At 42.2% G+C, this 12574-nt stretch overlaps 1 protein-coding gene across 2 annotated transcripts in view; it reads right to left on the bottom strand.

Annotated features, from left to right (window-relative positions):
• The window catches only part of MORC1 (MORC family CW-type zinc finger 1), a 171803-nt gene extending 160065 nt beyond the window's left edge, over window positions 1-11738 (bottom strand). For both annotated transcript variants that reach the window (XM_031024182.2, XM_081797321.1), the window contains exons 1-3: window positions 11162-11738; window positions 7315-7368; window positions 5077-5111 (exon numbers count right to left, since the gene is read on the bottom strand). In XM_031024182.2, the coding sequence (XP_030880042.1) occupies window positions 5077-5111; window positions 7315-7368; window positions 11162-11226 (154 nt within the window). In that variant the 5' untranslated portion in view covers window positions 11227-11738. The remainder of the gene's footprint in view (window positions 1-5076; window positions 5112-7314; window positions 7369-11161) is intronic.
• Between the last annotated feature and the right edge of the window lie 836 nt (window positions 11739-12574).

Genomic DNA, 12574 nt, shown 5'->3' with positions numbered 1-12574 from the left:
CCCCCACCTCTGGCAGAGGATGACATTCTCCGCTATTCAACAAGGGGAAACCAACTCTTGTGGAGTTCTTTGCACAGTGTGGTAGTTCTCAACCATGGCTGAACATTTTAACCGCACAGAGATACTCCAAATTAACTGGTCTTGGGTGAGGCTCAGGAATAAACATCCCCCCCAATTATCCTACTGTGTATCAGCACTGGGAACCACCTGATCCAAGCCTCATGTGGCCCTACATAGATGCAACAATTGATTTTGTAGCTCTTGGAATAAAGTTCTCATGCAAGGAGCTTGCAGAAAGAAGGGCATTTCTTTGGTGAATAGGTGGGAAAGACTCAAAATTCCCAAGAGATGTATACAGTGCTTACTTTTTCTATAAACCCTAGTGAAGGACTACAGACAATCACAGCCTCGAAATGTAATATTCCCCTACTGTCCACCCTGAAGCTTGGCCTTACTTCAATTCCTTAAAACTAAGGATTCCAGATAAATTTCCATTATCTGTTAAATATGCATGTCCAAAACAAACCCCAGCACCTTCTCCCTCGTCAGACTTACTTCTGATGTTTCCTGTTCAATAAATGGCCATCACTCTACCATTAGGCTTCAGCTGCCCAAGTCAAAACCTCAGGATTGCCATGTCTTCTCAATTCCACCTCCTTAAAGCCTCTCAAGTCTGACCACTTTCTCTACCACCATGACACTGCCTTAGCTCAGGAAACCATCATCTCTCTTGTCGATTACAGCAACAGCGGCCTCACTCCTTGCTCGCCCTAAGAGCAGAGCGCCGACCAATGTGCATTTCACAATAATTTTATGTGTCAACTTGGTTAAATTCTGGTACCCAGCTGTTCAGCCAAACATTAGTCTAGACGTTGCTCTGAAAACATTTGTGGATATAATTAACATTTACAATCCGTTGACTTTAAGTAAAGCAAATAACTTCCATAGTGTGGGTGAGCCTCATCCAATCAGTTGAAGGCCTTCAAGGCAAAGACTGAGGTTCCCCAAAGAAGCAATTTTCTGCGTCAAGATGGCAACTCAGAAATTGCGCTTGAGTTTCCAGGTTGCTGGCCTACCCTAAAGATTTAGAACTTGACACTGCACATCAACTCTTAGTTGGATTTCCAACTAAGCTGGATAAGTAAGTAGGGCCAGGTGCCCTACAGATTTCAACTGCATCAGCCCCCACAATCATGTGAGCCAATTCCTTAAAATCCCTCCCTCTCAACTCTCCCCAAACGCTCTATCAATATCTACAGATGTAGACAGATACAGATACATATCGATATAGAAATACACATACATTGCTAGAGGGGAGGGAGGGAGGCAGATCATATCTGTCCATCTAGCTGTCTGTCTACCTCTCTGTCCATTTAGCTATCTCCTACTGGTTCTGTTTCTCTGAAGAATCCTGATGAATACACTCTCCAAGCTCACCTCGTCACTCCCTCCCCACACCCATACTGCAACCTTCCATTTCCACGCAAATTTCTCTTTAACTAATCTTGAGCATCTCGAACATTTTTGCAACTCCGTTGGTGTTCTATGTTCTCTCCATATTCAAGCCCCTGCCTATCCTGCCCCTTTTCGCTCTCCACCCGATTCACCAGGCGGAAGCCTATTTCCCCTTTAGCTTATTAGATCCAGTAAGGTTCCTTCTTGGACACCTTCCTCATTCTTACACATCATCGGGCGCCCACAATGTGCATTTTCTTTGCAGTTTGTGCTTTCCGCCTGCTCGTGTATCTCTTTTCTTTTCAAACCAGTGGCTCTTACTTTTTAAAACACAGTTGCCTCAGAGGTATGGTGAAAGCTAAGGGCCCTTCTCCCATGAAAGTGAAGATATACACCATATTTTCTACAGACCCCCGCACTAGGATGCCAATTTCTTAAGAGCAGGCACTGTGTGTACTTAACACTTAACCCAGTGTCTGCCACTTGGTAAGCACTTTAAAAAAAAAAGCATTGAATGCAAATCCATGTTTACTAGAACCAATACATATGAACAGATAAAACAACAATGGCCAAACATGTTTAGTTTGAATTTTATACTCCTCCTTCCAGTTACCCGAAGAAAACTTAAGATTGGAAAGTAATTCAGGGGCCTCAGTAAATAATTTGAAAACTATTTATTTTTATTTATCCCCATATCAATTCTATCTATTGCTGCATAAGCCCTGACCCTGGCTTATTATTTTTTAAGAAAAAGCAATTTGCTAAGTTGATAGCCATATTGTGATTTGCTGCAATAAAACAATTTATAACATGAATAGGTACTTTTTTTATGAATAGGTAATATAAAACCAAAAATCTTAAGTTCAGTTTTTCACAAAACACATAACCTAAATAAAGAAAGAAGTGCCATTTTGAAGTCAAATGGCAAAGACTGTGTGTGTGTGTGTGTGTGTGTATGCCAAGTGCTAGAAAAAGTTAGGGAAATGAGTACTACCATGCCCTGCTGGTGTCCTGCCATAAACCCAAAAGAACATAACAAGTGAATTCCAATGACATTTGTTGTACTTTGTGATTTTGGATAATTCTTCTCAACCCTTCGACCCTTCATCAATATGTGTGCTCGGGAGGCACCTGGTGGGCTCAGTCGGTTAAGTGTCTGCCTTCAGCTCAGGTCATGATCCCAGATCCTGGGATCGAGCCCAAGTCAGGCTCCCTGCTCACTGGGGAGTCTGCTTCTCCCTCTCCCTCTGCCCCTTCCTTCCCCCACCCCCCACCATGCTTGCTCTCTCGCGCTCTCTCTCTCTCACACATAAATAAATAAAATCTTTAAAAATATATATATGCATGCTCTGACTGAAATGCAACTTAAATCTTTTCCCCTTCTCCATTTCTAGGACCACTGCCCTACTTCAAATTCTGACTAAATCTTCCGTAGGTCATTTCCATAGCCCCACACCCCTGCTATCCCTTCATTCACACTTCTACAGACCATCCCACATGCTATGGCTGGAGAAGCTTTCTTTGAAAAGGGCACATTTCTAATTTGCCAAATGACATTGCTCAAAATTCTTCAATGGTCACTGTCTATAGAAAAAAACCTTAGCATGGCATTGAAGGTGCTCATCTATTTGGCTCTAACAATTAGCTTTAGTCAACCTAGCCTACTCATTGTTCTCTGCTTTTTCTCCAAATATCTACACAGCTCGCTCCCTCACCTCATTCAGGTCTTTGACGGTACATCACCTGGTTAGAGAAACTCTCCCTGTTCACCTCATGAAAAATAGTACACCCTGCCAATTGCTCTCTGTTCTCTTTTCCCACTTTCTTTTTCCTTTTAGCACTTTTCATTGCTTGGTGTATCATTTGTTCACTTCCTTATTGTCTCTCTCTCCCCCGTGAGAACGCACATTCCTGAGAACACACATTTAGTCACACATGTTGCTCCGTGCTCTGTCGCTAGCACCTGGAGTAACTAATTTGTTCATTCGTGACAGACACTCAATAAACTGTTACTGAATGAATGAATCTCTGAAATTATCTATCTCCATCCTCTTTCTCACAATAATTCCTCAGACAGGGATATTCTTTTTTTTTTTACACTACTTGACAAAAACCACATCTATATTTTAGGCCCTAGCTCTTTAATATGAGATACTCTTTCTCTGTGTTCCTACCATATTTTGAGTCTCTCTTGGGCAAGAAACACTTATTCTATTTTACACTATCTGATGGGATATGTAAGGGAAGACCACTTCTTCTCCACTACTGGTATTTCCTTCCATGTGGAATGGAGTGCCATTAATATTAGTAAAGGGGCCCTTCTCTGTCCCTTGACTCACTTATCACTCATCTGACTGGTAATCTAGGGAAGAATCACCTAGGGAGGCTCAGTTCAGAGCTCTCCTGTTCCCTCTTGGGAGTGAGCTGCCTGCAGAGTGCATGAGCTCTGCTCCGCTCACTCCAGGCAGACCAGTGTTGAGGGGAAGCCTGACTCCACAGGTTGGGCGAGTATCTGATTCTGCGGTATGATCAGCAAATCTGCCGGATTTCTCACACTAAGCTCCAATTTTCGACAAATGGAGCTAGCATTTTTGAATAATAAAGACTGACTAGCATTTTTGAATGAAAAATAAAGACTGACCCTCTTGACCTTCTCAAACTTTTCAGAACCTGAAGAGTAGAAAGGGAAGAAGAGCATTCACTTATTATGTTTTCTCAGATGTCTCGAGATGTCCATGTCTCTCTGCCTTATGAACCAGAAGCACCCACCTAACACAGGATCTTTTTTTTTTTTCTTTTTAAAGTATGCTTCACCACCCAATATGGGGTTTGAACTCACAACTCTGAGATCAAGACTTGAGATCAAGAGTTGGATGCTCTATCAACTGAGCCATCCAGGCACCCCACAGGATCTTAAACACTTAAAAAATTGAATTGAACTGAGCTGCTTTTTAATTATAGATATAGATTTACATCGTGGACCATATCCTCTTGCCTGTGATCAACAGCCAATGTTTTTAGGACAGCTGACAGAATCAGGGTTGGGGATCAGTTTTAACACTGCAGACATTTATCCAGGTAGTTATTAAATACAAGACTGGATCGCAGAACCTAAATTCATTTGCATCATATTCTAATGAACTAATAAGTACAATAATTTGGTGACTAAAAATGAAGTCAGTGAAGAAAACATATCTCGTTTGAATTTTAGAACCCTCAAACATTCATACTTCACATTCACTTACACGCTTTAAAACTGTGATAAGTTGAGAATGATGTATACTTAATTATGAATAACCATTAAGTTAATGTGTTTTTTAAAATAAAACTGTTTTCTTGTGGCAGGCAAATTGATGGTTCCACATCACTCTGATGCTTTCACAAAACCCTGGAAGATCTAATTTTGTAAATGGGTCCCCTAACAAGTGAACAATTCCACTCTCAGAGTATACTTTTCTCAACCTGGCTCCCCATAGGGTCACTGTACTCACAAAGCACTTAAATTACATTAAAAATCTATAAAAAGTGCTTTGATTTCATGAAATAAAATAAAAGCAAAATAACTATAGGCTTTTCCATTAGAAGGAAAAAAAAAAAAAGGAAGAAGACAAATATGCTCACCTGAAAACACATCAAGTCTTGCAGCCCCTGCATCTCTGGAAACAATATAAAAATATCACTGCTTCAATATGAAATTATGTTTTAAAAAATTACATTAATCTGAATTGCTTATGTGAGGTATAACCTATTGTCAGATAGCTAACAATAGAGAAATCCACTTAAATTGCTTCAAGACAATTACTAAAATGTTTTGCTCTACATTTATGTACTAAGACCTATGATCACTCATCATTTGAGAATGTTACAAAACCCTGAAACTTGGAAATTTAAAAGAAGAGATGGAATTTAGTGGTAGTTACACAAAAAGCTCATCAAAAATGGATATGAATATTAAAAAAAAATTAGTTGGCTAATAATCCATAAATTGCAGAAAGATTTTCATCATATATTTTAGTCCCCCCAAAAATGAAAAGAAAAAGCAAATTACTAAGTAATATGTACTGTATGATCACATGTTTTTAAAGAACATCCATGATATACATGTCTATATATGTAAGAAAATAAATAAAAACAGTGGTTTTCTCTAGACCAGAGGTTGGCAAATTATGGTCCAAAAGCCAAATGTGGCCCACCAACTGTTTCTGTAAATAAAGTTTTATTGGAACACAATCATGCCCATTCATGTACATATTGCCTATGGCTGCCTTCACACCACAGTGGCAAAGTTGAGTGGTTTCAACAGAGAACACATGGCCTGCAAAGGGGAAAATATTTACTATCTGGTCTTTTACAGAGAAGCATGTTGATACCACCTCCCCCACGCCATGTGATGAGATTACTGCTGACCTTCTTTTTCTTATTATTTTCTCAGTTTTCTACAACTCACAGATATTGTGCATTTTTTTAATTATTTTTTTAAGTAGAAATTTTAGAAGAAAAAGAACAAGAGCCAAAAGACCCTGGTTTCAATGTGAGGGATGAAGACAATGAGGACGGTAGTCTTAGCTGGTGCAGAAGTGGATGTGTTGAGTAAGTGAAGCTCAGAATAATAAAAACCACTGGGACTCTAATCGGGAAATTTGAGTCTCTCCCAAAACTTCCTCCAATTCCAACCCAAAACTACACCAGATAAGTCTGACTAGGTACACTGACTTGTTCTACAAGCCTTCAAAGTTGGCCCTTAGCTCCTTCCTCCAGTCAACTGCTCTTTTAAGCTCTTCCTTTATGGAAATTCTGGAGGCACTACTGCCATTTCTTGGAGCATTTTCTGTGTGTCAAATAAGCACTGAATGAAGTATTTTTAAGCCTTCTCTCCTAATCCTTACCACAATCCCATGACACATAAGTATCATTGTCTCCATTATATAATTATACATTATACAAAATACCATGCATACAATAGGTGCTCAGTAATGCCACTGCCCCGAAATGGAAGTTTTCAAAGGAAGAGTTTCTTCATAGAGAAATGCCATGGGATAAGATATAGACAAATCATTCACCTCTACAGCATATTAAGACATTTTATAATAAGCTTTGTGCTTTAGCCCCGGTACTTTCTCTCTGATCAGCTGGCATATCAGGAAGAGGCCCCGAACCACTCTTCCTATACTGCCACACTTTTTGTCCTGCTGTCTACAACATTCTTTTAATATCCTCCAGTTTTAATTTTGACAACCACAGGAAACCATCACACTCTTAAATAAAATGATATAAAATAATTTCTTAGAATAACACAGGGACTTTATAAAGACCTTCTTCATGAGAACAACTAAGCATCTTGAGTAAGTCTATTAAACAGCTTCATGTGATGTCAATTACTAGCATCTGAGCAGCCTTGGCAAACTGCAATGTCTGCTGCAGAGAGAGGAACTGAGGAGTTCAGGCTGGCTGTGGGGATCGCTAGGAGCCACAGAGCTGAAGGCACAGACTAGTCCCAACAGAGCACCTGCTATGCGCCTGAGCCCACTGAGCAACCTCGAGGCTGCTACTTCTAATCTTTAAAAAAAGGGGGGGGGGAGTGAGGGCAGGGGACCCAGATTTCTTATGTGGCACCTCCTGTTCCTTAAACTTTATAAACAATCCCTTCTTTGCATCCTTTTCTTTATAACTCCCATGCAAACTCTCGCCCTGTGTTAAACAGGAAACAGGTTAGACTTGGTCAGAGGCCTGCCAGTTTACAGATGCTGCTCTGAGAACTGTTTTATTGATCACATTTCTCTCACTCCCCTGGGTCTGAAGTCAATTTTTCCTTGCCAATCTCCTTCTACTACATAGAGGTGATTTACAGACGAGCCTTACCTTGCATTGTCCAGCAATTCAGCCAGCGCTCCAAAAATGAAACTGTGCGTGGTGCTGATAAAGAAAGAGGGAAAACCGAAAGTTAAACCAACTCTGTAACCAGTGTAAAAGCTTCAAGATAACTTGCAGACAAACGTACTCCAGTTCAGGACAGATAATCAATTAAGGACTTACTCTAGAAACAACTTTCTCAGCACGGTCAAGATTCTCAAGTAGATGCGGTCTGTTATAAAGCCAAGGCTAAGAACATGATTGCCAAAATAGCCTGTCTGTTCCTAATAAAACAAAGACTTCAAGGACTTTACTGTACTTACAGCACTGATGTTTTAAAATTGCTTTATAAGCATTTATGCAAGGTTTTTTGGAGAACTTGTCATTAAAATTGTATTATTTAAGGTCAAATTATTTCTGAGAGATCTTGATCTAAATCCTGGTACACCAAAAGGCCCTAAGACTCCATCTGCAGGCACAGTCACTGGCAGGGGACCCCTGTTTGCCCCATTAATCTCTATTTTTCTGTAGGCCCTTTTCTCTTCTGAATTACCTGTGGTCACTCCTCCCTGTACCCCCTCATGCGAGGTCCTGGGTAACAGAGCACACTGGACAGCCCTCACTACTAATGCTCTGAAGGCTGAATATTCACCTGTGGGTGAAATCAGGCTGCCTTCAGGGGCCCACACTTGCTTTTCATTTCTTGATATGGATATCTCAGTCAGCAGCATTTTTTGTGGTATCTTTATCACAGCATTAAGGGAGGATTCGGTCTGCAATTTTCTTTTTATACTTAGTAAACAGGTAACAGAAGCAAGAGAGACCCATTTATCAAAATATATCTGCTCATATGTCGGGAAGAAAGATCATCAGCAATGTCTCAGAGATTCCAAAAACCCCAGGCCACAAGACAATACACTAGCTGAAAGTTTATTTTATTTTATTTTTAAGATTTATTTTAGAGAGAAAGAGAGAGCGCTAACAAGCAGGAGGAGGGGCAGAGGAGGAAAGAGAATCCTCAAGCAGACTGAGCAGGAAGACCAGCTCCGGGCTGGATCGCAGGACCCTGAGATCACAACCTGAGCCAAAATCAAGAGTTGGACGCTTAACCGACTGCACCACCCAGGTGCCCCTCCATTTTGGGGGAATTTTAAACTTTAAACACATGCTGATGTGGGGTCTCTTGACTCAAGTCAGCTTTCCAGTTTATAATTTAAAAGATAACTAAATACAATTGCTGTGAAAAGATGGCCTTCACTCAAAAGAAATCTAGTGTATAAAAATCTAAAACAGACCAAAAGTGAAGGTTATATGCTTTACAAAACCGCCCCTTGAAACCACAAGACTTTCTAGTGAATTTAAAACACACGATTCAATATACAAAAATTCAACATAAACAATACTTCAGGAAAGTAACTGTAATCATTCTGACCAAGAAGTGCCATAGAAGTTTCTATATTATTTCACTCAAGAGATTTTAACACACTGCCCGCCATGTGCCAGTGTGGACAGACAAGGTCTTGTCTGTCTGAGTCCCCCTTGGAACTCAAGCCAGTGGAGGGATATAGAAAAACATACAAGTAAACAAACAAAGATGATATGGCAGATCGTGGTTAGATGCTAGGAAGGAAGGGTGATGAGGAAGAGTAATGTAAGGAGAGGACATGGTGGTCAGGGAGAGCCTCTCTTCATAGAAGACGTTTAAATTGAACCCTGAAGGCTGAGAACTCAGTCCCTGGCAGAGCTGGAGTGGAAACGCTGCAGCGAGAGAAGCAGCTGCAAAGACACTGACACAGAAAGGAGCCAAGGAGGCCAGTGTGCTCTGGCTACGTACGGTAAAACAGGGAGATGATGCTGGGATGCGGGGTGGCCGGCCATGCACTGCCCTCTACTCCACGCTCAGGAGCTTGTACTCAGCCTACATGTAACTGGAAACCACGGTCATGTTTTAAGAAGAGCGACATATCTGGCTTACTTTTTTAAAAATCTCACTCGGAGGGGAGCCTGGGTGGCTCAGTTGGTGAAGCGTCTGCCTTCAGCTCAGGTCATGATTTTGGGGTTCTGGGATTGAGCCCTGCATCATCAGGCTCCCTGCTCAGCGCTTCTCCCTCTGTCTCTGCTCCTGCTGCCCCCCAGCTCGTGCTCTCTAATAAATAAAATCTTTTTTAAGAAATAAAATAAAAATCTCACTCTGGCAGCTCTCAGGAAAATGGACCATCGGGGAGCAAGAATGGGAAGCAGAGAACCCAGTTTAGAGGCTACGTGGAGCATCTCCCGGGGAGACGGCAGCCGGTGTGGACCGAAGTCAATGGCAGGGGCAATGCAGAGGAATGGATGCATCGGAGACATAGTTAGAGACAGGGTGAAGAGGATCTGACGTTGAATTGGATGTGGGAGTGAAACAAGAGAGAAAAAAAAAAATCACTCCTGCCTTGACTGAGGGAACTCGCAAACAAAAATCTATCTGGAGAAGCTGAGAAGATACCAATTGGTATCTGATTTTGTGGTTGTTGCTTCACACTACTGTCACTTTTGTTATTAAGTTATCGGGCCACCAACTGATAACGGGATCCAGGGAAGGGGGAACCTACTGGGACAGGAAGCGCCTGGGGAACAGCAGCTGCGGTAACAACACAACACTGAGGCTGAGGAAGTTTCCTGAGATAAAATCCACAGCCCTTCCAGCATTCCACCCGCAATTTTTCTTAAACTCTACTCAAAATTGCTATTTCGTCATTTGTCTTCCACCTCAGTTAACCTTTTAAATATCTGTTCCAGCCTTTCCAGCTTGAAATTATTCTCTAAAGAGATTAAAAAAAAAAAAAAGCCCTAAACACCTGCCAAATATTGCCTATTTGACTTTGTCTTCTATAAAAATTAAGTGTTTGTCCCAAGCAGCAAGGCTGGCCTTGCCTGGCATTCTTTACACTTTTGTTTCTGTCGTTTCAAACCTGGGTGTATCCCTTGTATCAGTGGGTACCTTTCGTAACTCCGAATTACTCAAAGACTCCAAAAACACCGACACAGCAATATGAATTAGGCAGCGCTCACTGCTCTGTGCTGTGTTGGGAATGACAGATGGGACAGGAAGCCTCTGTCATCTGCCTCTGCAAGATGGGGATCCGAAATTAACACCTGATGAGTCCGCAAAACGCACCTGGGCCTGACAGAGAAGGAGAATGCTCTAGCAAGAACCAAAATGTGAGGATTCTTTCCTGGGAGAGGTTACGTTTTTGCAAGGACTCAGGCCACAGAGGCTGGAATCAATAAATACAAATTACTCTCTGGAAGGCAAGCTTAATCTTTAAAATGTCAGTGTGCTGGGCAGAGAAATCACAAGAGATAGGCCAGGTTGGTAGAATTAGGGTTCTGCTAACCTCCAATTAAATAGTTTGTTAAATGCAGAGCCTTCTTACTCTGGTGTTATTTTTAGAACAACAAAAAGGTTTATAATCTAGCCCAGAATAGGGGCGTCTGGGTGGTTCAGTTGGTTAGGTGTTGGACTCTTGATTTCTGCTCAGGTCATGATCTCAGGGTCCTGAGACTGAGCCCCATGTCACGCTCAGGAGCATGGAGCCTCCCTGAAATTCTCTCTCCGTCTGCCCACCCCACCCCAAACCCAAGACACTGGCACAAGCTCGCTCTCCCTAAAAATCATCATAATCTGGCCCAGAATAGTATCTTTACTACTTTTTCATTATTTTTTAATACAAAAACTTTAAATAAAATTTCCATAAATCAATGATACCAAGTTCATTTTTTTTTTTTTCCAAATTGGCTACTTCACTAGGAGACAAACCAAACTCTTCTCCACTAGTGGGGACCCTCCCTCGTTCACGCTTCACCGGACACTTACGAGTTGGCGTGGATGAAGTCCAGATGCAGCTGGGCCCGTCGCAGACTGGCATACTTGTCGCCCATGTCCTCGAACGCGACCCGCACAGCCCTAAGACACACGTACCACTGCTTACCTCCCAGGCAGGGGGCCCAAGCCCTCGTCTCCGCCCACGTGCTCGTCCACCCACGTCCTCTTCCCTACCCACGCCCTCGTCCCCGCCCATGCTCCTGGGGACGCGGCTCTGCAAACGCCCACTCCCCCTGCCGGCTGGAGGGTGAAGTTCACCCTGCACTGTCCGCCTGGGTATCTGGCCAGGTTAAGTCCTTATTCATCTTGAATCCACTCTATGAGAATGAGGCATCCGAGCTAGACTCCTCTTTCCACACTGAGATTTATTTAACCTTCCTGCACAGTTGTTCTATCATTCCCCAGATGGGAAATGGAGCCCAATCCTAGGATCAGAATTTGATCAGAAATGATTGCACACACACACACAAAGAATGTGAAGAAGCTGGGTCTGGAGGTTGGGGGGTATAGGGAAGGAAAATGGGTAGTTTTCCTTCACTTGCATAGTTTGTTCCACAGCACCAGAGGTAAAGACATTTGTGTTCTAACCCAGCACTTACCTTCCTGTGTTTCTTGGGTTGAGACTGTTTCTCCCATCAAAGGAAAGAAAGAAGGAAAGATCAGCCAGAGAGAAAAAGGAAGGGCTAAAGGCAGTCAGAACAGAATTTGGACTTTGCTGTGATGTGGAGGCTTGTGTTCATGAGAAACTTTTTCACCTGTCAGCTGATAGTCAACTATTTTATGTACTGGCCCAGCTCAAAGAACACACATTCTGCACTGTTCCAAAAGATAGAACTGGGCAGGTAAAGGTTCAGGGGAAGGAGAGGGTGGGAGTGAATGTAAGGAAGGACTGTGAGCACCAGCTGTCCAAATGTTGTTACTCACAAAGCACTGAGTTCCAAGTCACCAAAACCCCAGCTGAAATATGACTTGTCAAAGATGCTTTCTGGAAAGGTCCTGGTGGTGATGAGAAATTAGGTAACCTAACTGACCTCTAAAAAGTCTTCAGACTCATTCAATCTAGGGCTATATGACTTGCAAATTAAAGTAGTTCAATAGCACTCAGCAGAGATTTTGTCATAGTTTTAAAATCAGAAGTGAGGGGCACCTGGGTGGCTCAGATGGTTAAGCGTCTGCCTTCAGCTCAGGTCCTGGGATCGAGCCCTGCATTGGGCTCCCTGCTCAGAAAGAAGCCTGCTTCTCCCTCTCCCACTCCCCCTGCTTGTGTTCCCTCTCTTGCTGTCTCTCTCTCTGTCAAATAAATAAATAAAATCTTAATAAAATAAAATAATAAAATAAAATCAGAAATGAGTGTCTACTGAATAAAGAAATTGAACTAGATGTGTTTGTGATTTTCAGGCATCA

The sequence above is a fragment of the Leptonychotes weddellii genome, chromosome 1 (assembly GCF_054177405.1).
Source record: "Leptonychotes weddellii isolate Sample4059 chromosome 1, ASM5417740v2, whole genome shotgun sequence".
Taxonomy (NCBI): Eukaryota; Metazoa; Chordata; class Mammalia; order Carnivora; family Phocidae; genus Leptonychotes; species Leptonychotes weddellii.
Note: the sequence above shows the minus strand (reverse complement) of the source record. Positions and strands in the feature narration are given on the sequence as shown.